Source organism: Pongo pygmaeus, chromosome 1 (assembly GCF_028885625.2).
Source record: "Pongo pygmaeus isolate AG05252 chromosome 1, NHGRI_mPonPyg2-v2.0_pri, whole genome shotgun sequence".
Taxonomy (NCBI): Eukaryota; Metazoa; Chordata; class Mammalia; order Primates; family Hominidae; genus Pongo; species Pongo pygmaeus.
Genome location: NC_072373.2, coordinates 155,681,198 through 155,706,073, shown reverse-complemented (window position 1 = coordinate 155,706,073; position 24,876 = coordinate 155,681,198). Strand labels below are relative to the sequence as shown.

The 24,876-nt window shown below is 37.4% G+C and overlaps 2 protein-coding genes across 2 annotated transcripts in view; one reads left to right on the top strand and one right to left on the bottom strand.

Annotated features, from left to right (window-relative positions):
* The window catches only part of TNNI3K (TNNI3 interacting kinase), a 342,552-nt gene that overhangs the window by 275,496 nt on the left and 42,180 nt on the right, over positions 1 to 24,876 (top strand). The window contains exons 24-25 of the mRNA XM_054482207.2: positions 11,848 to 11,907; positions 14,743 to 14,912. Of these exons, the coding sequence (XP_054338182.1) occupies positions 11,848 to 11,907; positions 14,743 to 14,912 (230 nt within the window). The remainder of the gene's footprint in view (positions 1 to 11,847; positions 11,908 to 14,742; positions 14,913 to 24,876) is intronic.
* LRRC53 (leucine rich repeat containing 53) overlaps positions 1 to 24,876 on the bottom strand; it is a 44,663-nt gene that overhangs the window by 7,961 nt on the left and 11,826 nt on the right. Inside the window, exons 2-3 of the mRNA XM_054482192.1 lie at positions 5,930 to 6,043; positions 2,820 to 3,635 (exon numbers count right to left, since the gene is read on the bottom strand). Of these exons, the coding sequence (XP_054338167.1) occupies positions 2,820 to 3,635; positions 5,930 to 6,017 (904 nt within the window). The 5' untranslated portion in view covers positions 6,018 to 6,043. The remainder of the gene's footprint in view (positions 1 to 2,819; positions 3,636 to 5,929; positions 6,044 to 24,876) is intronic.

Here is a 24,876-nt window from a genome sequence, read left to right as displayed (position 1 = left end):
ATAATATGTGACATGTTTAATACAGTGCTTTGATTCAATGAGTGTTCATTGTGATTTGGGATTATGATTATGATTATGATTACTGAGCTACCATTGTTTAGGTTTTGCATTGCTCTATTGTTCCTGGAAGACTCACCTATCAGGAACAAAAAAATCCAAAAGATAAATCATTATGATGATAATTTATATGACTGGTGCAGTTAGTAGATCAAATAATGAAGGAACAAAAAGGCTAAGTTTTCTTTAAGACAAGAATCAGCCATTGAAATGAGAGTAAACATCATCTGATTACAGGATACAGTTTCTCCTCTAATTGTGTCTGAATGGCAGGGACCCACTCCCTCCCCTGCTCTTGATACTAGGTATATATCTGTATCCCATTACCAGTCAGGTATGGTCACTTTCCATTAGTGTAGAAAGCAAAAGCAGCAAATGAAGCTTGTAGGCAGGCGGAATGTGCTATTAAGAAGACGTTTGAATTTTCTTTGCCATAGGCATTGTTTCTATTTTTAAAAAGTGTCCTAACAATCTTTCTGAGTTGGCAAGAGAAAAAGGAAAAATTAATAAGTTCTTATTGAAACATTAGAAACATGTTACAGCTTCATAAAAACTTTTTATCTACCAGTTCATAGCATAAGTGTCAAGATATTAGTGTTTGATGCCAAATAACCATTTATTAGTTTTAAATTTACTGAATATAGCTATTTATATTCTTTGGAATTTTTATGACTTAGATATAGCTGAAGAAGAAAATGGACTCATAGGCAAAATTATAGTTCTAAGTGTTTTTCCCACAATCTAGAAGTATAGATAACTCGCCACATGTGTGCTTCAGAAAGAGTGGAATCTTAATGGAGCAAATTAACATCAAAAATCAGTCTTTTTAAAGAAGAATCTCTTCTCAAAGCACTACAATTTAACAATTATTTGATGAAAGATATATTAGTATGATAATTCACACCAAAACTCAACATATATGTAATCATATTTATAATTTATCAGAATTTATTCATGTATTAAGCTCCCAGTCACTTTGACAAAACCTTTGGAATCTTCTAGAATTTGTATTTATCTCAATACTAATAAAGAACTGTTAATGTAGCTAAATATATTTCTGAATACATATTTCTGAAAACAGATGTAAAAGATAACTAAAAGATGCTAAAAATTGCTCTATTATAATATTTCCAAAACGATGTCCTCTAGAACACAAATTTAATGAAATCCTCTATGAAAAAAAGGGATCATGGCCAAATAAGTTCAAGAAATGCTCCATATCACACCTTCCTCTTAGAAATTTATAGTGCTCATTAGAAAATGAAAGGTTACGAGAAGTGCTGTAGTGAGTACAACTGTTTCACTTTGCTTAACTTAGTACCTTCTAAACCTATTTGAACCCCACTATCTATTGCCTATGTGTGCATCTGTGTGTTTTTATTGGAATATCTATTAATTACCCACCAGTGTTAGTATTCTAAGAAGCACATTTAAGGGAAACCTCTCTGCTGCCCTATCACTTATGTCTTTTATGGTAAATTATTTCTTAGCACATACAATTACTGACATAGTTACATGGTTTTTGAAAGAATTTATCTTCCTAACATTTGAATTTCCTTCCAAGTGAGTTGGATTACTGCTTATGGTAGTTCCATTGTCTATACCTGATGCTGGTCTCCATCTATCCTGACTAAAAGTGTAATGTCAGGAAGTAAAAATACAATCAATTAATTCACTAGATAACTGTTATAGAATAATGATTTATAGCACATATTTAAAATACGTCAATCTTGGATGCCATTTGTTGGTCTCTGGTCTCTCTCTCTTTCTCTCCCTGCCCCCTCATCACCATGGTTACCCACAGGTGCAGAGGATTTCACCATGAACTGAGAGCATAGGGGAAAACACACACATTGAGCTAGATAACTTAAGAAATCTCATGCATCTTTGGTCTTCAGCTAATGACACTAAGTGCCATTTTATATTATTCATCCAGTGAGGTGTAATGATAGCTGATGCATAGTTTTATAAATTTTAAATTACAAAAAATATATAAAGAATTGCATATTATGCTCCCCTTAGTTGGTCTGGGGAAGTATGGGCCAAGTTTACATAGAGTTGGACAAACAGAAATCTTAGAAGAATTCAAAACCCCCCAACAGGAGGAAAACCAAGGCACAGAGAAGTTAGATAATGTGTCCAAAGTCACACAGCTAATAGCAAAGCCAGGATTCAAACCTGGGCAATCCAACTACAGAGCTCATTTATTTAACTACTCTGCCATACAAACACTGCAGACTAAGATATATGTGATTGCCATAATAGCATCTCTTCGTCCATCTGTGAAAGCCCTCTGACTCTTACTATACACCATGGAGAAGCATACAAATGTAAGTTCCTTGAGGAAAGAGTCTATGTCCCATCAGTTTTTAAATATCTATCTCCTAGTGTCATAACAAATGCACTAGTACTCTTTGGTGAAAGGATGATTGGTGAAATATAGATATTATTCCTGTATTACACACAAGGAAACTAAAGTCTAAATAGCAAGTTAACCTGTTCAAGATCACAATGCTATTTATACCAGGGCTGGAGCTCTTGAATTCTGGTCCAGGGCCCTTTCCTCTATGTTAGACAGCTTCCCTGAAACAGGAAATTCTTGCAACCTGTGCCAAATCAGCTAATATCCTCCCACATCTACTGGCAATGTCTCCTTTCCATAGCCCTGGCAACCATGTGTCTGAGATAAGCATCACTTAGCATGCTGCAAAAATACGGACAACAGAAGAGAAAAGAGGAGGGCACACTTCTCCCCGGCATACCTGCGAAGCCAAGAACAGTCAGCAGGGCCACATCTGGCCCTGGGAGGAGGGGACTTCTGTCCTTTAGAACCAGAGTGAAGTTGGGAGCTCTGGAATCACAGTTGGTCTCAGACAGCCTCAGCACACTCTGTGCAGCTGCCACAGCTGTGGTAGATGGCTGGCAATTTAGGTCTTTGGCATTCCTGAGCGTGTGAGCAGAAGACTTAATGTAGTTTCTTAAAAACCGAGCAAGGGGATGGAGATCACAAGTGCAGCTCCACTGGTTCTTATCTAAGCTCAGAAGGATTAACTGCTTCAGTGGAGTAAACACATCCGGCATGTGGGCTAACCTATTTCGGGAAAGGTCCACTTCCTGTAGTTGAGGCAGGGGCCGGAAGGCATCTTTCCCAATGTAGGAAATAAAATTGTTGGATAAATCCAGATACCTGAGACTGTGGAGATTCGTGCCTCCGAAAGAACTGTCTGTGAGATTAGTGATCTGATTCCCATCCAGCTGGAGCCGGGTCAGGCCCCTTGTGTTTCGGAACCAAGACCCTCGTAGGGTGTGGAGAGCATTATTGCTCAGCACCAGCACCTGCAGGCTGTGAAGCTTGCTGAAGGTGTGATCAGTGAGTGAAGAGCTGGATATTTGGTTGTGCTCCAGCAACAAGGTCCGCAACATCGTAAGGCCATGCAGGGCATCTTCCTGAACATCCTCGATAGCATTTCTGCTCAGGGAGAGCAGGGCAAGATTAAACAAGAGAGACAGGTTTGTGCTCTCAATAGAGGAGAGATATCCATCAGTGATGATTAAAACCCTCGTGGTCATAGGGGCTGCTGTGGGGAAAAAAGCACAGACTAGATGCAGGATACACATGAGTGGGAGGGAGGGGGTATGGTAGAGAGCAGAGAATCAATATCCTCTGAGCAATCTTATCACCTGGGTAAAAACAGTAAACAATACCCAAAATGAAAATGATTTTCTGATTTCTAAATTTGAGGGGAAGCTGGCTATATATCAAAATGATGGATTTTTATATTCTTTGCTACTGTGACATGTTTGTTTGAGAAACATAAACCCATCTGTTACTTTAGATGTCAAAGTTAATTCATTGTTTCGGATTATCTTCATCGATGTTATTTTGAAGGTGTCTTTTCAGGCCCTCCCTCCGAGCCTGTGTACCGACCTGATCTAGCCCTGCAGATCCAGGACAGAGTCAACTAAGAGCTGAGCCTGTGTCTGACCCCCATAGTCAGTGTTCCATAGCAATGTATATTTATGCTGTGAAGTCAATCATCTTTTCTCCAAACATAAAGGTGCGTGTTGGGATGGGGAGAGTGAGAAGGAGCATTGATTTCTGCTTTTTAGCCCCAGGCTAAAAGTTGGCAACTTGGTAAGGATATATGTTCAATCCAGACAACCCAAGTATCTGTCAGTGGGGTTCTCATTATAGTCTGGGTCATCTTGGCCTCCTGTCTAATATCTGTTCCCTCCAATGAAGTCCTTCATGTGATGACAGGTGGTGCTCAGGGCTTCCAACTGTTAAATCCCTTCACCATAATCACCTCAGAGCTATCACTGCTCTGTCATTAGAAATCAAAGCACTTTAACTCAATAAAGATATATTATAATCAGGAGTTATTGTAACACATCTTTATCATGCTAAAATTGTTTTGACTGCAAATGACAGTGTCATAAGGATGGAGAAGTCCATTGTCACTGGGAGGTCTACAGGTGATATTAGAACAGTCAACCCCAGGGAAGCAAATCACAAATCCCTTAGGAAATTCAGACTGCATCGTGGAAACAAAGAGATTAAAAAATATGTAAAAGACAAAAGATTCTCAGAGTGCCTTCTTTTGGAAGAATTGTTCTCATCCCTGCAGCACAAGCAAGCTTAAATCCTGGTGGTTTCTTCAGCATGTGTGATTGATTATTTGAATTCTATTAATTCTGGCCAGTTCGGCATTTTGTTTCTCTCATCAATGTTTTTGATATGGGATGAAGGAGGTTTGTTTTCGTGGGTCCCCAGTCCTTTAGGGATTTGCTGACTCTGAATGAGCAGGCTATTATTTCTGTCAATTACTTCTTGTCTAGGTCTAGACAGAAACCCCACTCACAATTCATCCATTTTATTCTCTGTATTTATGAAATCTAACTTCACAAATATGGTGTTCTGTAAATGAGAAGGAGGATATAGAGGTGCAACAATGTAGATGAGAAATATTTGTTTCTTACAGACATCAACTATCTCTGATCAGGAAAAATAAATGTAGTGAAGTCAAGAAATCCATTTTAGATGGTGAGAGTTTAGTGTTAAAGCATTTTCAATACTGATTAGAAACAATATACACATCAACTATCCTTGAAACCTTCCCTGTCCTGTCATGGATGGTGACAACATCTACCTCCTAATTATCAGAGTCATGGGATATTAGAAATGGAAGAAATTATCCTCTTCCACTCTGTCGTAACTCAAGCTTGTTTATGGAAATTTTCCATTGGCAGAGCTTATAGCTTGTTTATCTCTTCTTGGATATCAGGATGTAAATCACATTCTCCTCAAATTTGTTAATAAGGTGTCTTATTAAATTGTTGACTTAAGCAAGCAATATGTAATGAATACAGGCAGTGTATCTTGTTAGCATTTCTACAGCTCATTTACCACCAATAAAAAGAGACCAGACTTTCAAAATGAGATGCACTTTGATAATAATCTGTTTCACTGGTACATCACTTAATCTTACTAATGCTGAACAACTGCAGTTCAGGTTTCTGATTTATTTATATTTCTTCCAGCTGGTGGTAGGGTTCAAATCTGCACAAAGTATGTACAAAGATATTAAAGTGATGTATTTGTTAAGTGTGTAGCTGGATAAAATGGTGATATTCTTTTGCAATAGCAAAATATCTCAATCACCTCTGAAGGTCTTTAAATAGTTTTGATTGAGACCATCAGGAACAGGAAAATAAAATATTACTAGTCTCTTTAGTCATTGTATGAAGTGTACTCATTAAAGGGTTACCTCTTTTAAGCTGAGCCCAGAGAACAATCAGTACAATGAAAGGTATGGCAACCAATTTTCCAGGTACACTGAGCACTGCTTTTTAGAGTTATTAGTTTTATTACCTACTATATAGGTTAGCTGGTGACAGAGGGTTACATCTTTGGTGCACACCACACATGACTCAGGGCAAGCTGCCACCAACCGCAACATGATGGCAAAGAGTACCAGCCGTCCACCTGAAAGGAAAGTAGAGGGCAATGTATATCATAATGTTGGCATTCACTGTCCATTATTTCGGTACATACAGCTCATGAGGCATTTTGGTAATTTCTACTGTTCAGTGAGCATCTTGGTGTTCTCTTAAGATGCCAGGTAAATAACTACATTCCTTAATTTGCATAGAATTTAAACCGAAATGTTAAAGCGTTTGACTTTAAATTCAGAGAGCTCACATCCAGGGCATATATATTAGTATTTTGAAAAAATTAAGTTACTTTGCAAAACAATGTATAGTTTGTAGTGCTTTCACCAAACATTATCTTACTTAGTTCTTTTAATTCTGCAACCCAATTGGAGACTAAAAAACAGCTCAGGATGGTTAGTAAACCATCCTAAATCACATAGCGGATAGGTATTTAACCAAGTCTTTTAACTTTCAATCCAGTGTTTCTTCTAGTATGCAAAGCTAATCTCAGGCACTGAGTCTTACATGATTACAACTAAATTCTTACTCCTTATAGATTTAAATGCCACACCTAGGGAGTGAGTATGAAGTCAAGATTAAGCTCACAAGCTCTACTTAGCTTTGAATTCAGCTCTGTTTTTACTGACTATATTATCTTAGAAAAAAAATTTCTTTTTATTTTTTGCTTTTTCATGTGTAAAATAGAAATGATAAATGCCTACAGTACAGAATGTTATAAGAGTTAAATAGGTACTCTAAGTGTTTAGTAAATGTTAAATTTTACCTTTATTTCAAAGCTTTTTCAACCTCCCAGTGAAATATTTCACATCATTTGAATTTTATGTTCAAAAAAGACAATTCATTTATAATATCTTCCCTGGTTGATTTAAAAAAAAAAACAAGGAGCAAATTATAATAAAACCCTCTACCTATATAATAAGATAGTGTGAGAACAAAATAAAATGTTGAAAAAAACATAAAATGATTAATTCTATCATTTGTTCAACAATCATTTGTGGATCACCTTCTGCATGCTAGGCACTGCTCACAGTACTGGGCATAGAGCAGGGGCTGACAAGCACCTGCCCTTGTGAAGTGTACCTTCTATAAAAGGATATAAACAATAAACAAATAATATAAAATATGTATTAAGTCATATGGTGATAAGTGCTATAGAATAAATAAAACAAGAAAAGGAGAAGATCACATTGACTCGAGGGCTCTAAATACGGCGAACAAGGAAAATCTCTGTGATAAAACAACATTTGAACAATAAGCTGGAGAAGGTGAAGGCATTAGTGTGTCATGGTGGAGAGGACCCAATGCAAAGTTCTCAAGGGCATGAGGAGGTTGGTGTGATGACCAGAGAGGAGTGTGTAAGAGGAAGAGTAGGGCACAGAATCATAGGAGCAGGTTGTTGTATACCTTAGAGATGAATGCAAAGACATAGGGTTTTAACCCAAATAACATGGGAAGTAATTGGAGGCTATAGTGAGTGGCATTACTTGGTCTGATGTATATTTTTAAATGATCATTTTAACTACTGAGTTGGGAACTACTTTCAGATAAGCAAAGAACGTAAGTAGCAAAAATAGGAGGCAATTGTAGTAATACAAGCAAGGGATGATGTGGTGTAGACAAGGATGAGAGGTAAGCATATTCCAGATGATTTTTTATCATAATGATGCAATTTAATTTAACAAATTTGAGCTCATTTAACCTGTCTGATGGAATGTGCTAGGTGTCTAAGAGTAAATAAACCATTGCATCAAAGAACTTTCTAGCTAGTGATAGACATGTAAATACCTATCTATAACACAAGGAGAAATGAAGTAAATCTAAATGCAAGTGAACAATTATTTTGTGGAATAACTTGGATGCTTTAAGAACGATGTAGCTCTTGAGTTGGGCCTTGCAGAGTGCAGTGAATTTCCATGGGCAGAGAATAAGCACTGGGTAATTCCAGTCTGAGAAAACAGTAAGAACAATGCCCTGCATGGGGCAGCAGATCTAATCTCAGTTCATTTATTTTAGTCCTACCTGGCTGGTTAGTCGGCCTCATGCATGTGTGGTTCAGGGGCCAACCAGAGATTTAGGTAGAATTTACACACAGACTCCAGGGCTTTTTCCAGGATCTCCTCTCATTCTCTACTGCCTATTTGTGATAAGCAGGATTCTAAGACGGCCTGCAAGATTCCTGTCCCCGGTGTACATGTCATGTAGAATACCCTCTCCTTCAGTGTGGGCAGAACCTGTGAATATGATGAGATGTTACTCCCATGATTATGTTTCATCATATGACTAAAGGAAGATTATCCCAAGTGGGTCTGACCTAACTGGGTGAGCCCTTCAAAAGCAGAATAAGTTTTACAGCTGGTCACAGAGTAGGAAGTCAGGCATCTGCCCTTGCCGGTTAGGAAAGAAGCAAACAGCCATGTTGTGCTGCCTATTTGGCAAGCAGCTGTAGGCATCCTCTAGAATTTGAGAGTCATTTCTGGGCAACAGATGGCAAGAAAACAGACATGTGTCACACAACCACAAAGAAATCAGTACTGCCAACAACCAGTGCGCTTAAAAGAGGGCTTGAGCCTCAGATGAGAATCACAGTGCCTGCTGACTCCTTGATTTCAGCCTAGTGAAACTCTGAGCAAAGGACCCGGCTAATCTATACTGGACTCCTGACCGATGGAAACTGAGATAATAAGTGAACATTGTTTTAAATCACTAGGTTTATGGTAATTTGTTATAAAACAATAACTAATACACTCCAGTTGCCCTGAATTTTGTCCTCTGGTCCTTCAAACAAGTAAACCATCAGAATTTTAATTGGTTCCTAAAATGCAGAAGTGGTCTACCCTCAGGCTAAATGCTATAAAGAGAGAGAGAGAGAGAGGTAGGAAATATACTAGTTCTTTTCTTCTAAGTGACTCGCTCCCCTCCAGGATCTACTTGCTTTTATTAACTTTCCAGTGCCTTCAGGTAGCTGTCATTTACATTTTGTCCAGAGTTTCTTGTTGTTTTCTGTAGGAGGGTTGATCTAATATAAGCTACTTGATCATTCAGATTCTGAATGGTAGTATCAATATAATTTGCTGGTATATTAGAGGCAAGTATGATAAAGAGAGTAGTCAAACATCATCACTTGTGTGTGTGTGTGTCTGTGTGTGTGTGTTTTTGCCTCTGCAAGCAGAAGGATGGAGTTTCCATTTACTGAAATGGGAAAGGCTATGAATATAATTAATTGCATGTGTGAGTTTAGAGTTCAGGAGAAAGTACTGGGCTAGAGATAATAATCTAGGAGTTGTTTTTTAAAGGCATAAGGCTGAATTAACTCCTCAACAAATTAATTTTAAAGGATAAAGAGACTCAAAGACTGAGTCTTGGGGCAGTAAAAAGCTTAAAGATAAGGGGGAGAGATGAAACCAAAAGAGGAGACTAAGAAGAAGCCAATGAGCGCAGAAAAAAATAAAATAAGAAAATGGTGTCCTCAAAGCCAGTTGAAAAACATGTTTCAGGGACAAAGGAATTGTTGCTTATATTTAACGCTATGCCAAGTGAGATGACCACTGAGATGTAACCACTGAATTTAGCAATGAGATCTTTGTAACCTTGACAAGGGCAGTTTCAGCAGTGTTGTAGGAGAAAGCTTGATTAGGATGGATTGCAAATGGGAGAAGGGGAATTAGAGACCACAAATTTAGATAACTCTAGAACAATTTTGCTGTAAAGGTAAACAGCAATGGAACAGTAGCTTGAAGGAGAGACGTTAAGGGTTTTATTTTGCTGTTTGTTTTTAAGATAGAAGAATGTATAGTATGTCTGTACGCTGGTGGAGATTAAACAATAAAGAAGGAACATGAACGATGCAAAAAAAAATAGATGAGAGAATCATTGCTGGAGCACACAAGTGAAGGAGTTGGCCTCAGAATCAGGCAAAGTTCATCCACAGAAACAAAAGTGAGGGCAAATTATGTAGGTCATAGGTGAGTAGGTCAATCTAGTAGTGGGAGCTAGAGGTTTAGGAGAGAGGAGAAGGTACAAAATAGCCATCTGAAGTGTGAGAGAGTGAATGGGCTAGAAATATGTAATAGGCTCTCTGAGCAGTACTGACGGTCCATGGGCGATTAGAGGGTCAAGATTTTGAAGTGAGACCAGGCAGAATGGATTCAATAAAGGTTAGGATTCTTTCAGTACTGTACCAAATGCAAGATGAAGCAAGGGAGTTGAGGATGTGTGGAAGGGAGTGATAGTTGGAAGTGAATCTAATGATAAATGTAAACGAAATGTAAGATAGGTAAAGGGAAAGTGAGTGACAGCGAAAAGATGATGAAATGAGCAAAAAAACAAGTAGGGAAAAAGATGGGCAGATGGGTAGGTAGGTAAAGAGAAGAGCATCTACTTTAGGACATATTTGGAAATGCTAATAATAAAAAGCTCTTGTTTTGTTTTGTTTTGTTTTAAGTGGTAAAATGGCTTCCAAGTACCAGTGTGATCAAAGCTTGTTGGAGTCAGGTTTCTAGAAGAAGTGAGCTAGAGAGAAAGGGACAGCTCAGAGAGTTGTCTGATAAAGATTGAGGGGTTAAAGAGCATGGAGGGGTGAAGGCATTGGTCGTGACAGGGTCTAGGGTATAACTAAGGGGCTGAGTAACTAAAGGAGTTTGGAGGACAAGCTCATTGGAGAAGAGTAGGCAAAGGAACCCAGAGGTCAGGCTATTTTAATGATCATTTGCATGGATAATAAAAGTACAAAGAGTAGTGTTAGAGAGTATGAAGTAAGCCAGTTTTTAAAATCCACAAAGAATGAGGGGGTGTGGCTAGACTCTGGTGGTATAGCCTGTCAAGCTGGTGGTGTTTAGAGGAGAAACCATTTGGAAGTAGCAGTGACAACAAGGAAGACACAGGGTTTTGCTCACTCCACTGCTCGCACTGCTCCCACTGCCCCCACCAACCTAGAGATACAAGGAGTATGTGAGAGGAAACAGCTTATAAGGGAAGCAATGTTCTCAGGGGTGGGCTAGATAGTAAGGGAGAAACTGTTCTACTAAGAATCTAAATTAGTTGGTTACTGAACCTGAATGTTAAATTGGGCTCTCCACCTCCTGGCAGTGAAAGTTTCATAAAGGGAGAAATGATAGGGTGTATGGTTTTAGGATCTGACAAAAGAAGACAAACAATTTTCTCAGAAGAGGCCAACATTTTCTAAAATTCCAAGAATTTTTCCAATAATCATTTTTGTATCCCTTGCAACTGGAACAAAGCTTGAAATATATTTGGAATAAACATTTTTTTAACCAAATTCATCTGACACAGAGGTTCATAATGGGCAGTATCTTTAATGGCACTGTCTGAAAGTAAAAAGCTTATCTTAAACCCTAAAGTAAGGCATAGTTCTGAGGTTTCTATCATCATCTTAGTTTTGAATCTGAGATGACCTTTTCAAAAGTGAAGTTCATTATAAATCTAGCCTTAGCAGTTCTTTTTATACACAGTGTGCAGTATATTACAAGGCACTGAGATAGTTAATAGTTTTTAGTATTCACTATTATTCTTTCATTTTGAAGAGGAAACCTGCCATTTAAAAACATGCAAAGCTAATTAAACCTTTTCCACTATTTCATTATCTGAATGTAGTTGCAAATTCTGACTTAAAACTCTTATCAGAGGGAGACTCAACATCCCTCCATGAACAGCAAATGAACATTCAATTAACACTTCAATAAAAGTGTATTTTAAATAAAAATATACTTTATTGTTAATCTCATTCTTTACAAATGCTAATACCCAATTTTAAAATCCAAAGAGAGTCTCCTTCCTTTTATTCTTAAGGGGAAAAAAAGTTCTTTTTTCTATTTACAGGGAAGACCCGAGTTTTCTGAAGTTGTCATGAAGTTAGAAGAGTGTCTCTGCAACATTGAGGTAAAAATTTTAGCTTCTGAAATATGTCCATAAAAAAGCCCTGCATATCCAAGGCTGTCAGGGAATGTAGATGAGCTGGTACTTACCAAAAGTTACTATGAGGACCCATAACTCCATCCATATTTACCCTATTCATTAAATTCCTATGGTGGAGCAGAATTAGCTGTATCTACAGGGACAAAGGCAAAGTCAGAGTGAATTCGAGACCTTCGAATATACTAGGGCAGGCTATAATAATAGGGCAGGCAAATGGACACAGTCATGCTCAGCTTAAAAAATTGATAAGTAAAAATTGGAAAGTATAACAAATACGTTAGAAGGTAATTATTTAATCAATTTTTATGCAAAAATTTCTGCATACAGAGATATGTAAGCCCTTGTTCATTTACATTCAATGAGTAAAAAAAATTATCAATAAAATATGTTCATAAATTAATTGGAAGGCATTGCTTTCACACCACATATATGTTGCTTAATGTGATATATGTTGGTAATCACGCTAATGGGATTTTCTTGCCTTATTAAAGCTGTTTACTTTAAGTTTCTCTATAATTGCCTTAATTTTCTACACATCTGGTCAAGAGATAGCATTTCAAAATAATCGAGGGAGCTAAAACATGCACACTAATTCAAAAATAATATATTCTCAAATGCAAATAAGTGCTACTGGTGGAGGAAGACATACATCACACATAGAGGATCACATATGCATCTGCATATGCAGGGAAGGGGCAACAATAGAGAGAAAAAGAATCAATCTGAGATTGCACCACTAAATCTCAAAGTGGAACCATCAAGAAAAGTAGGATTTTTTTCTTAAAAAAAAAAAACTCAGCTAAGAATCATTGGACCTAGTCTATTGGAAAAGGATTTGCAGTTACAGCCTGCAGTGAGTGGCTCTGTCTCATGACTCTTTGCTGGAATTTCTAAAGAAAACTTTTGTGTAAAAAGAAGCTTCAGTGTTTAGACCTAAGATCCTCTTTCCCTTCTCTTATTCAGTACTGGGACTTACAGAAAGTGGGGAGAAGTAGTCATATATTTGGTGGGGCTTCAGCAGCCCCTGTGGACAAAAGCATCTGCCAGAAGCCTTGGGTATTAAGAGACACCGTCAAGACTTGAATTTAAAATATCCTCTCATTTTGAAACTTAGGGTTTGAGCGAGTTTGCTTCCAGCCTAATGGGATAGATATATCTGGAGGTGGATTCCAGAAAAAAGGAATCCACCATGATAGGATCTACAAACATGATAGGATCTACTAAACTAGCTTGTCTTATTGTAATATATTGATCAAGCCTCTTATTTATACTCTCTCCCCAAGGGAGAAGATGAATGGGCTATGTGCTAAGAGAGTTTGCTGGACTGAGTTGCATTAATTAATGGACCAGAGTCAGCCTAAAGAGGCTTGACTTGTGCAGTTTCATAAGACTTTATCCTCTCTGTTCTTCAACTTTTCAGTCAATGGTTTAGATCAAGGCCAAGAGGGAGCTACTCATCCCATGTGCAGATATAATTAAGTTAAGAGGGACAGAAAGTATTTGAAAGCAGGACTCTAGATCTTGGAGGATGAAGTAACAGGACATGTCTAACAAGAATAGTTTTAACAGGAATAGATATAAATATAATGTCCTGCAGCACAGCCAAAGAAAAAATAATAACAGTATCAAATGGTGGAGACCTGGCTTAGGAGCATCATGAATGCTAGTGGATAATAAGCTCATTGGGATTTAGAATATAAAGTGACTGTCTTGCTGCAAAATAAAAGATATGATTATTCTTGTTCTGAAATGGCCATGTGGTACCCAGTTGTGTCCCTGAGCCTTTTAAAGGAATAATTAAAACTAGGATACACATTTTAGAAGAGAGAGATTTGAGTGGTGAATAAGCTGAAAATCACGTAACATGAAAACCATTTGCAGGAACTAATGATGCTTATCACAGAAAAGAGATAATTAGGGTGAGTCCAACAGGTTTTTGTTTGTTTGTTTGTTTGTTTGTTTTTGAGAGAGAGTCTCACTCTGTCTCCCGGCTGGAGTGCAGTGGTGCAATCTCAGCTCACTGCAACCTCTGCCTCCCAGGTTCAAGCAATTCTCCTGCCTCAGCCTCCCCAGTAGCTGAGACTACAGGCGCGCGCCACCACTCCCAGCTAATTTTTGTATTTTTATTAGAGACAGGGTTTCACCATGTTGACCAGGATGGTCTCGATCTCTTGACCTCATGATCCGCTCACCTCAGTCTCCCAAGGTGCTGGGATTACAGGCGTGAGCCACCGCACCCAGCCAAGTCCAAAAGGTGTTTTTAAACATATGAAAAACTATCACGTGGTAAAGGGAGTGGCCTCTTCAATATGGGAAAAGACTTGCCACACATTAAAGCATTTTTCATCTTATAAAATTGATGTATTCTTGGAAAAGTGTGTAAATTCATTTTACATGAAGGGAATAATTTCATGTAAAGGGAATAATTTTAGCTATGATCTAAAGGAACTCTGCCATAAATCTTATTGCCATAGTGAAGAACGTGAAGAATCTTTTGATCATTGAATAATAACCTTCTAAATATATTTTATGAATCTGAATTGGGCCTACTGTGTTTTTAGAAAGATGAGCATAAATTTAAGAGGCCAGCTGTCAGCACAGAACTGGGTCAAAAAAGTAAATTAAGCTAGCCAGATGTTGCCACTAGATTTTTTCCCGAAAGGAAAAGCCGGGAGCAAGCTGAGTGAGTAGAAACTAAAATATGGGAAACCTTGGAATAGAAAGTTCAATCCATATTTTATGTTGTCTTCACACCTGTTGGAAGTATTAAACAATTGAAATTGCCGCTCCTCCACTCAGCTGATGTCTCCTGCATCAAGTAACAGCAGTGGGTCTCTCTCACCTTCTTCTTCTTCTGATTGCCTGGTGAGCCGGGGAGGACCTGGCCGGAGTCATGTGGCAGCTTTAAGAAGTCGTTTCGAATTGGAATATGCTCTAAATGCAAGGTCCTATGCTGCTTTGTCCCAAAGGTGAGTGGTAATGTAAGCAAATCTCACAGTAAAGTCTTATTTCAGAATCTTATCAAGATAGTCAACTGATTTGATTACTATCAACAGGGTTTGATTACCCCCTGAAAAACTTTGAAAGAGGAGTTTTCAGCCCATTTTTCTTATATTATGACTAAAAATTAGAAATTTTATTATCTGTTAGCCTAGGTCCTCTGGTTGCAAGTAACAGGCATTAACCTAGCTTAAGTAAGACACATCTATTGCAGAGTAACAAAAGGGATTTATTAAAAGTATTCTGAAGCTATTTTGTGGCATCCAAGCAAGAATTCCTGTGTGGAAACCAGGAAACAGCTTTGAGGATCTGAGCAACAAAAGTTCAGCGTTCTAAGAATTACCATATGACCCAGAAATTCCATTCCTAGGAATATACCCTAAAATTGAAAATAGGTACTTAAACAAATACTTGTATTCAAATGTTTATAGAGCAATATTTATAATAACCAAAAGGTGGAAACAACCCAAAAGTCCATCAACCAATGAACAGATTGATAAAACAGGTTGTCACAACAAAATACCATATACTGGGTACATAAAACAACAGAAATTTATTTCCACAGTCTGAAAGCTGGAAGTCCAAGATCAGGTTCAGCACGGTTGAGGTTCTGGTGCATGTTCTCTTCCTGTTTTCTAGAAATCCACCTTTTTTTCTCTGTCCTTATACGGCAGGGAGAGCTCTAGTGTCTCTTTATCTTCTTATAAGGGCACCAACTCTACTGGATCAGGGCTTTACATTTATGACTTCATTTAACCTTAATTGTCTCCTTAAAGGCCTTCTCTCCAATTTAGTCACATGAGAGGCTAGGGTTTCAACATATGAATTTGAGGAGGGTCACACTCCAGTCCATAGCAATAGGTAAATCTATAAAAACAAAAAGCAGATGGGTGCTTCTAGGGGATAGGGAGGAGGGAGAAATTGGGAGTAAATTCTTAATTGTCACCCAGTTTTATTTGGGGCTGATGAAAAGATTTTGGAATTAAAGTGGTGGTTGTAAAACTGTGAATGTACTAAATACCACTGGGATGCTAGTTTTAAAATGGTTATTTCTATGCTGTGCGAACTTTACCTCGATGAAAAAAGAAGCAAAAACAAAAAGATTAAGCAAAAAGGTAAGTCAGAAAAAGAGAAAAAGAAATCAACATTCTTTCATAGCTAGCTCTGCCATTCACATGCCCCAGTTCCCAATAGATAGTCTCTGTCTCTCAGCTTAAATGTTAAGTTTCAAGGAGAAGTATATCTGTCATATAATGCTATAATAATTCTGTATAATAACCCATCCCAGAATTCAGCGATATACAATCATAATCATTTATTTCTTGCTCACTTGTTTGTGGGCTCATTTTGGATGAGCTTGACTCTGAACTACAGATTGTGTTCAGGTCTGTTCCTTGGGTCTATCAACCTCCTTGGACACCCACATAGAAAAATGTACTACCTGGGGTATATTCTTCTCATAGACAAAGACTAGTAACTCAAGAGGACAAGCCCAAATTTACGTGCACATTTAAAGCCTTTGCTCAAGTTGTATCCTCTGACAACATTCCATTGGCAAGTTTCACAGCTGACTTCAACATCAATAGGAAGAAAAAATACACTTGATTTTTAGTGGGAAGAATTGCAAAGCCATATGGGAAAAGGCATGGGTAACTGGAGTGGGAATGGGGTCATATTTCATTAATATAAACATGGCTGTCAGGGTCCCCTGTTCTAGATGGGGAGCAAAGAAGACAGTCACTCTGAGCTTCATAGATACCCTAAAGAGTGCATACTTTCCAACCCATGGAAGACCAGAAAAGACTAGTTTAAAATCTTTCTCCATCCACGTGAGCACCAAAGCATTTGCACACAGCCCAGTTACACATGCACACTCACACCCACACCTGCATATACATACACACTCATACACTCCATTATCAGAGTAAAGGTTCTTAAGTGGGAAAAGATTATCTGGACTTAGCAAGGGTTTCTATATAATCTACAAATTGCAATTGTTGCTTTTTTAGCTGTAGTTATTATATTCCTGATCTGATAAAGGAGTTACAGCTGCAGCTATGAAGAGATGGGACTCTGATTCGTGAAGTCTTTAATCTATAAAATGTCATGAAATTAAGTATCAGTAGGTTTGATTGATAACCACACAAACTGGACACCATTTTTTATTGGATTTTAGTCTCTCACGTAATTTCTAAAGGACCCATAGGCCAAGACTGCATTAGATTTGGTCACATCATCATCTTCCAGTTCTATCTGCTGTTCTTATTCTCTACTTGTGGCTTTTAAAGCTACTTCTCTGAACAGCCAGATTTTGATATTTCTAAAGCACAGTCACCTGAGGTTTGTCCACTTGAGACAGAGGTTAAGAGGATGAGCTGTGGAATCAGAGAGATGTGAAGTTAAATCTTGGCTTTGCCATGTACTAGCTCAATGACCTTGTCAAGTTATTTAAATCTCACATGTAAAATACTGATAATAATACCAGATCTTAGAGTTGTTTTAAGGAGAGGTACTATTGTCATAGTAGTGACAGTACTTGATTGAAAGATGCCAGCAGAACCAAGCAAAGAATATAGTTTCAAAAATGTAGGCAAGTCACAGAATTTACAATACATGGAGAGCTACACAGAATAGGAGGCACAGCAGCATTCCCAGTTAGGCAAATGAAAGGTGGAGGGGACAGAGCTTCTCTAGCCTTCCAGAATCTAGAGATGTATACCACTACTAATTTTTCAAAAAAAACCTACATGCTGGGTGAAAAAAACCCATCAGCTTTTTTGAGATGCTCCTTTTGATATTCTCATAAAGTGTTTTATAGCCTTCTGGCCCTTCCTGACTGTTATGGAACTCTGATAAGGGTGTGTCTGTCTGCTAGGTGCAAGTTTCTCTTAACAGCGTGGCATTTCCCTGAGGATTTGCTGTGAGGGTGCATTCAAGGTCAGTTTGTTAGTACCATTCCTCCAAGTAAGCCCAATCCTTGCACTGCTTGAAATCAACTCTAGCAATCGGTAAAGCATTTAGCTAAGTTTTAAAGTGTGTCAAAATAGAAATTATGTATGTTCTATTCATTAATGTATCCTTAGTATCTATCTAGCAGTATGATTGGCATAAAGTCAGTAAGAAATATTTGTTGGGCAGAAAAAGAATAAAAAATTAGATAAATTGGCTCAATAAATGGGAATTATTTTTCACTTGGTGTGTAATCAGTGAATGAGCCTTAACTATTTTCTCTTTTCTTTCAATTTAAATAGCTGTCACTATTGAACATCCTGGGCACTATTTTAAACACTTTAAATAGTCATCTAATTCAGCCTTAGGAAGTAGGTATTCCAATTTTTTTTTATTATTATTATACTTTAGGTTTTATGGTACAAGTGCGCAATGTGCAAGTTAGTTATATATGTATACATGTGCCATGCTGGTGTGCTGCACCCACTAACTCGTCATCTAGTATTAGGTATATCTCCCAGTGCTATCCGTCCCCCCTCCCCCCACCCCACAACAGTCCCCGAAGTGTGATGTTCCCCTTCCTGTGTCCATGTGTTCTCATTGTTCAATTCCCACCTATGAGTGAGAATATGCGGTGTTTGGTTTTTTGTTCTTGGCGATAGTTTACTGAGAATGATGATTTCCAATTTCATCCATGTCCCTACAAAGGACATGAACTCATCATTTTTTATGGCTGCATAGTATTCCATGGTGTATATGTGCCACATTTTCTTAATCCAGTCTATCATTGTTGGACATTTGGGTTGGTTCCAAGTCTTTGCTATTGTGAATAATGCTGCAATAAACATACGTGTGCATGTGTCTTTATAGCAGCATGATTTATAGTCCTTTGGGTATATACCCAGTAATGGGATGGCTGGGTCAAATGGAATTTCTAGTTTTAGATCCCTGAGGAATCGCCACACTGACTTCCACAATGGTTGAACTAGTTTACAGTCCCACCAAGAGTGTAAAAGTGTTCCTATTTCTCCACATCCTCTCCGGCACCTGTTGTTTCCTGACTTTTTAATGATTGCCATTCTAACTGGTGTGAGATGGTATCTCATTGTGGTTTTGATTTGCATTTCTCTGATGGCCAGTGATGGTGAGCATTTTTTCACGTGTTTTTTGGCTGCATAAATGTCTTCTTTTGAGAAGTATCTGTTCATGTCCTTTGCCCACTTTTTGATGGGGTTGTTCGTTTTTTTCTTGTAAATTTGTTTGAGTTCATTGTAGATTCTGGATATTAGCCCTTTGTCAGATTAGTAGGTTGCGAAAATTTTCTCCCATTTAAGCATTCTTATACACCAATAACAGACAAATAGAGAGCCAAATCATGAGTGAACTCCCATTCACAATTGCTTCAAAGAGAATAAAATACCTAGGAATCCAACTTACAAGGGATGTGAAGGACCTCTTCAAGGAGAACTACAAACCACTGCTCAAGGAAATAAAAGAGGATACAAACAAATGGAAGAACATTCCATGCTCATGGGTAGGAAGAATCAATATCATGAAAATGGCCATACTGCCCAAGGTAATTTACAGATTCAATGCCATCCCCATCAAGCTACCAATGACTTTCTTCACAGAATTGGAAAAAACTACTTTAAAGTTCATATGGCACCAAAAAAGAGCCCGCATCACCAAGTCAATCCTAAGCCAAAAGAACAAAGCTGGAGGCATCACGCTACCTGACTTCAAACTATACTACAAGGCTACAGTAACCAAAACAGCATGGTACTGGTACCAAAACAGAGATATAGACCAATGGAACAGAACAGAGGCCTCAGAAATAATGCCGCGTATCTACAACTATCTGATCTTTGACAAACCTGAGAAAAACAAGCAATGGGGAAAGGATTCCCTATTTAATAAATGGTGCTGGGAAAACTGGCTAGCCATATGGAGAAAGCTGAAACTGGATCCCTTCCTTACACCTTATACAAAAATCAATTCAAGATGGATTAAAGACTTAAACGTTAGACCTAAAGCCATAAAAACCCTAGAAGAAAACCTAGGCATTACCATTCAGGACATAGACATGGGCAAGGACTTCATGTCTAAAACACCAAAAGCAATGGCAACAAAAGCCAAAATTGACAAATTGGATCTAATTAAACTAAAGAGCTTCTGCACAGCAAAGGAAACTACTATCAGAGTGAACAGGCAACCTACAAAATGGTATTCCAATTTTTATAGATGAGGAAACTGAGGCTCATAGAAAAGGTAAGCTACTTTCCCAAGTTAATGAAGAGTAAGTAAGCAAAGCTGGAATTCTCACTCAGGACTCTCCTGTGCTTTCTGAGTTTCTCTGGCATAGGAGGTGCATGTTCCAGAAGCTTGAAATATTTTGCCAATACTTGTATTTGCTGGACTTCCAGTTTCTCCTGGAAGTCAATCTGTGAATAACTTCAGCTATTTCTCCCAAGCCTGCCTTTTCAGCTTGTGTATATGAAGGCAGAGGAAGTGAGAACAGCGATCAATAGGTGTTTAAAGTCGAAGAGCCCAAGGATATAAGAATTGATGGACTAAGTACAGGAGGGCCACGAGTTTAACAGCTTGTGAGACAGTGGTTCTCAACTTTAGCTGCACATTAGAATCATCTGGGAAGCTTTTACAAGTACCAGTGCCCAGGACCAATTAAACCAAAACCCATGGGTTTGGCACCCAGGCATCAGAATGCTTTAAAGTTTCCCAGGTGATTCCAATGTACATCCAAGTATAAGAAACATACTGAAAGAGAATGATACAATGCTAACCTGCCAGTCATTCTGTAAGAAGGGGATGCAGCTAATGAGAGAGGAAAGAGAAAGCCAAGGTGAAATAGCATCTGTGACCAAAGGGGACCATTTTGATGACTTATTACGTGCATCATCCCTGCCAAAATTCCTTGCAATGTACCGCTAATTTCTGATCTTTGGATTTCCTAATTAATTCAAGTTACAGAGTTAAAATGTAATTTTTTAGTATAGCATTATGGTTTTGAAAAATCAGTACAAGGTTTTTCCTATAGTCCCTACTAACGTATGGATGTGGGGACACCTCAACAATGTCTTGAAAAATGATGCATTTACTTTTCAATTTTTGGTCGTGAAGTTCACAGATGATAGGTTTGAGTTTTGTAATGCTTGATTTGATGGGGTTTTTGGTTGTTTGTATATTTGTTTCTAATTATTATTATTCTTTATAAATAAATTTGGAGGTGCAAAATTGTGTCAGAGATTTTCTCCGCAGATAATAGGAATTCCCTAATTCCTACCAAAACCATAACTTGATAAAATCTGAGATTGAGAAAGGCGCTCTTGAAGTTCTGCCTCTTTTAAAATATTTTGTGCCTCTAGATATATTTGGAAAACTAAGCATGTGGCAGTTGCTCCTCCCACAGGGTATGAAATCCCATCTTGTACATGGATTACATCATGTAAATTTAGAAATGACAAACTGATACACAACCTTTCAGATGTGAAAACCAATTAGTGTTTACGTGGGGCTGGGCTCTGAGAATAGAATGATTTGACCTAGTTAGCTGTCCAGGAGAAGAAAACCGGGATCCAGAGTTTGGAACTGTAAAACAGATACATTTGGGATTAATTTTTCACACTACAAAAGGGTCCATCAAAGGTTTCTTTAAATAGCTTGCCTAGTGCACTTAGAATGGAATGCAGTTTATAAAAGTTGAATATAACTTATAAAATTTTAATTTACTCTAGTTTTTCTGGGTTACAACAATTGTGTAAGATGATAGCACCATGACACTGATGTTCCTAGGAGGAATGAAGAAGGGAGAGCAGCAAGGGGACAGTGTCCGTTTGCTTCAGTGTAGCAGATGTTTACCAGATAACAGTGGCCATGTCTCCTCCTCATCACCCCAGGTCACATACTCCCCTCTTTCATCTACCACCTCTCTTACACTCTTTTTTGTACTCTAACTTTCAAATATTCCCTTTTCTTCCAATCTTTCAATCATCTCTCCATCTCTAACTTCATGTCAACTCACCACAATCAGCAATTTCAGCACCTTGCTCATGACCACCGTAAATGTTCTCACACATTGCTTCCTCTTTCCATGGGTCTTCTTGTCGTTTCTACAATCCCATGGCTTCAACTCACACCACATACATGCACACACACACACACATACACATGCACATGCACACATCTACACCCACACACATTCCTCCACACACACAGTTCAACCTCAGTTCATTTATTCAGCCTTGACCTCTCTGCTTCCTAGCTTTTGCAACATCTTTAACTTCTCTCCTGTTCCAGCTTCCTCTTGCTCTAACCCACCTACTACCATCATAATCTTTATTATGTAAAACTCCAATTCTAATTATATTATTTGCATTAAAACCTTCAATAATTCTCCATTGCCTCTAAAATTAAGTGAATTCCGGAGTCCAATTGATTCAGGAGTCCGAAATCCTCAGTGATACACGTTTCCATCATATGTTCCAGTGGTTCTAAACAGAGAGTGATACTGTCGATCTCTCTCTTCTCAGATGCATCCTAGGCTGTTTGAACTGTGGGAGGCTTCTTTTTTGTTTGTTTGTTTGTTTGTTTTAGTATTCCCAAGGACTAAAGAGATGCTATTACTATTTAGTGAGCTGGGACCAGAATGTTGAGGTTTCTCCAATGTTTTGGGCAATCTCAAAAAACAAAAAATTATCTTACACAAAATGTCAATAGCATCCTTGGAGAGGAAAACTACAGACAAACTAGAAGTTCCACTAGTTCCCAGAAACACCTCATGTTTAACCTACCATCAACCTACCACTGTATCTTAACAGTTTTTTAACCTTGACATCCCCCTTATCTTGTCAAAATATTAACCAGCCTTCAGTAATTATCTCAATCAGCATAATCACTATGTCATGAAGAAGTATTTTCTGGGGGCTACCCCATCTCCATTCATGCCTCACTAAAGACCACAGTACTCTGTGTCACGTTATAATTCATGTTATTTTTTCTTATGTGTCTTATTCCCTGTTAGATCATAAATACATTAAAAACAGAAATTCTCTTCTTTTTTGTTTTGTTCAGGTGCCTACAATATCTCATTTATTATTTAACTGCATGTGGTGAATATTAAATATTTTTATTTATAATAAACTAAGAAAATTATTAGTTAGGCTGTAAATACCAGGCTTTGTATTTCTGCAATTTAAGTGAGTAAAACTCTGGCATTCAGATTTTTTTGACTCCTACATTCCTGTCAAGTTCAAATATATTCTCATCCAAAAATAGTGAACTACTAGATATTCCACTTCTTTTCCACTCTCCTCCCCCCCACTATTAGCACACTAAATGTCAATATTTTTCTTTTTTAATTACTAAAAGGATAGAATGTAGGTGACTAAGATGTGTGAGGAGAAAAGTGACTACCACATTCATTCTGTGTGTGTTTTTTTAAAAAAAATTTTGATATTTAAAACTTCTATAACAAAAGGTAATGTTCCTTCAAAGGTGGATTTCATGTGCAGAGCATTAATATGACACTTATTTTAGCATGAGATAAAAGCAAAACATAATATTCTGATAAATACACCAATTATTGACTCATTTATTTTATATTCTATTAATGTGAATCTTCATTAGAGAAATGAATAAACAAACAAGCAAACCAGCAAAACAATGGACAGAAACATCCCAGCAATGCAGGTGTGTGCACAGTGGGTTACAAGGGACAACAAGCATGCATTTCCCTTGAACTCAGGGTCTTTACTTTTCCTGCAAATGGGACCGTGTCTGATTATTTATTAAGAATGAACACTTTACCTAGAATTTTTTCCTTGGCTCAAGCAATCCTCCTACCTGAGCCTCCTGAGTAGCTGGGACTACAGTCATGTGCCACCATGCCTAGTTAATTTTTAATTTTTATTTTTTTAGAAACAGAGTTTTACTATGTTGCCCAGGCTGGTCTCCTAATGTTAAATGATTCAGCTTCCTAAAGTGCTGAGATTATAAATATGAGCCACTGCACCAGGCCCCACAATAACTTTTATTAAAGTATGTTGTTATAATTGTTCTATTTTATTATTAATTATTGTCAATCTCTCACTGTGCCTAATTTATAAGTTAAATTTTATCATAGGTATGTAGGTATAAGAAAAAATTATATTGTATATTGGATTCAATAATATCTCCAGTTTCAGGCATCTACTTGGGGTCTTGGAATATATCCCTGGTAGATAAGAGGGGAGGGAGCTACTACAATTTTTATAATCAGCTTGTATTTTCCACCAAAAAAAATGAGATTTTGATTGTAGATATTTAAGCCTATAGGTCAATATGAAAAGATCTGACATCTTTATAATATTGAGTTCCCCTTACCATGAATGTAGTACATTTTTGCATTTATGTAGTTGTTCTTTAATATCTTTTAGTAAGAGTTTATAATTTTCTCTATGGGATTCTTATATACCTTTTGTGTGATAAATAGTTACATTCATTGTGACTGCTGAAACCGTTTGGACTAATCGCAAACGTATTATTTTATTCTGTCTAGTATTTTTTCTCACCCTATCTTTCTATCTTTTTTCTTTCCTTTGATTATTTGAATATGAGCTATATTTCTATTCTTTGATGAGTACCCCAGAAACTTTAATACATTATTTAAAATAACTAATTATATTTTTAATATGTTTGTCTTATTCTTAAATGAAAGATCCTAGACCATTTTAATTAAAATCATTCTCTCCTAACCTCTATAATACCTCTTTATTTTAATTTCCAGTATTTTATCTTCATCAAGATTTTATAAATTCCATAATGATTTCATTGTTTTATACAACTATGTTTTATTTAGGCTTACCTCATGTTTAATGTTTTATTGTTTGTTATGGTTACATTTCAAATCTTTCTTCTAGTGTCATTTTTCTTTTCCATAAATGCACCTTTAAAAATTATTTAAGCCTCACTCTGTTGGAAGTAAACAAA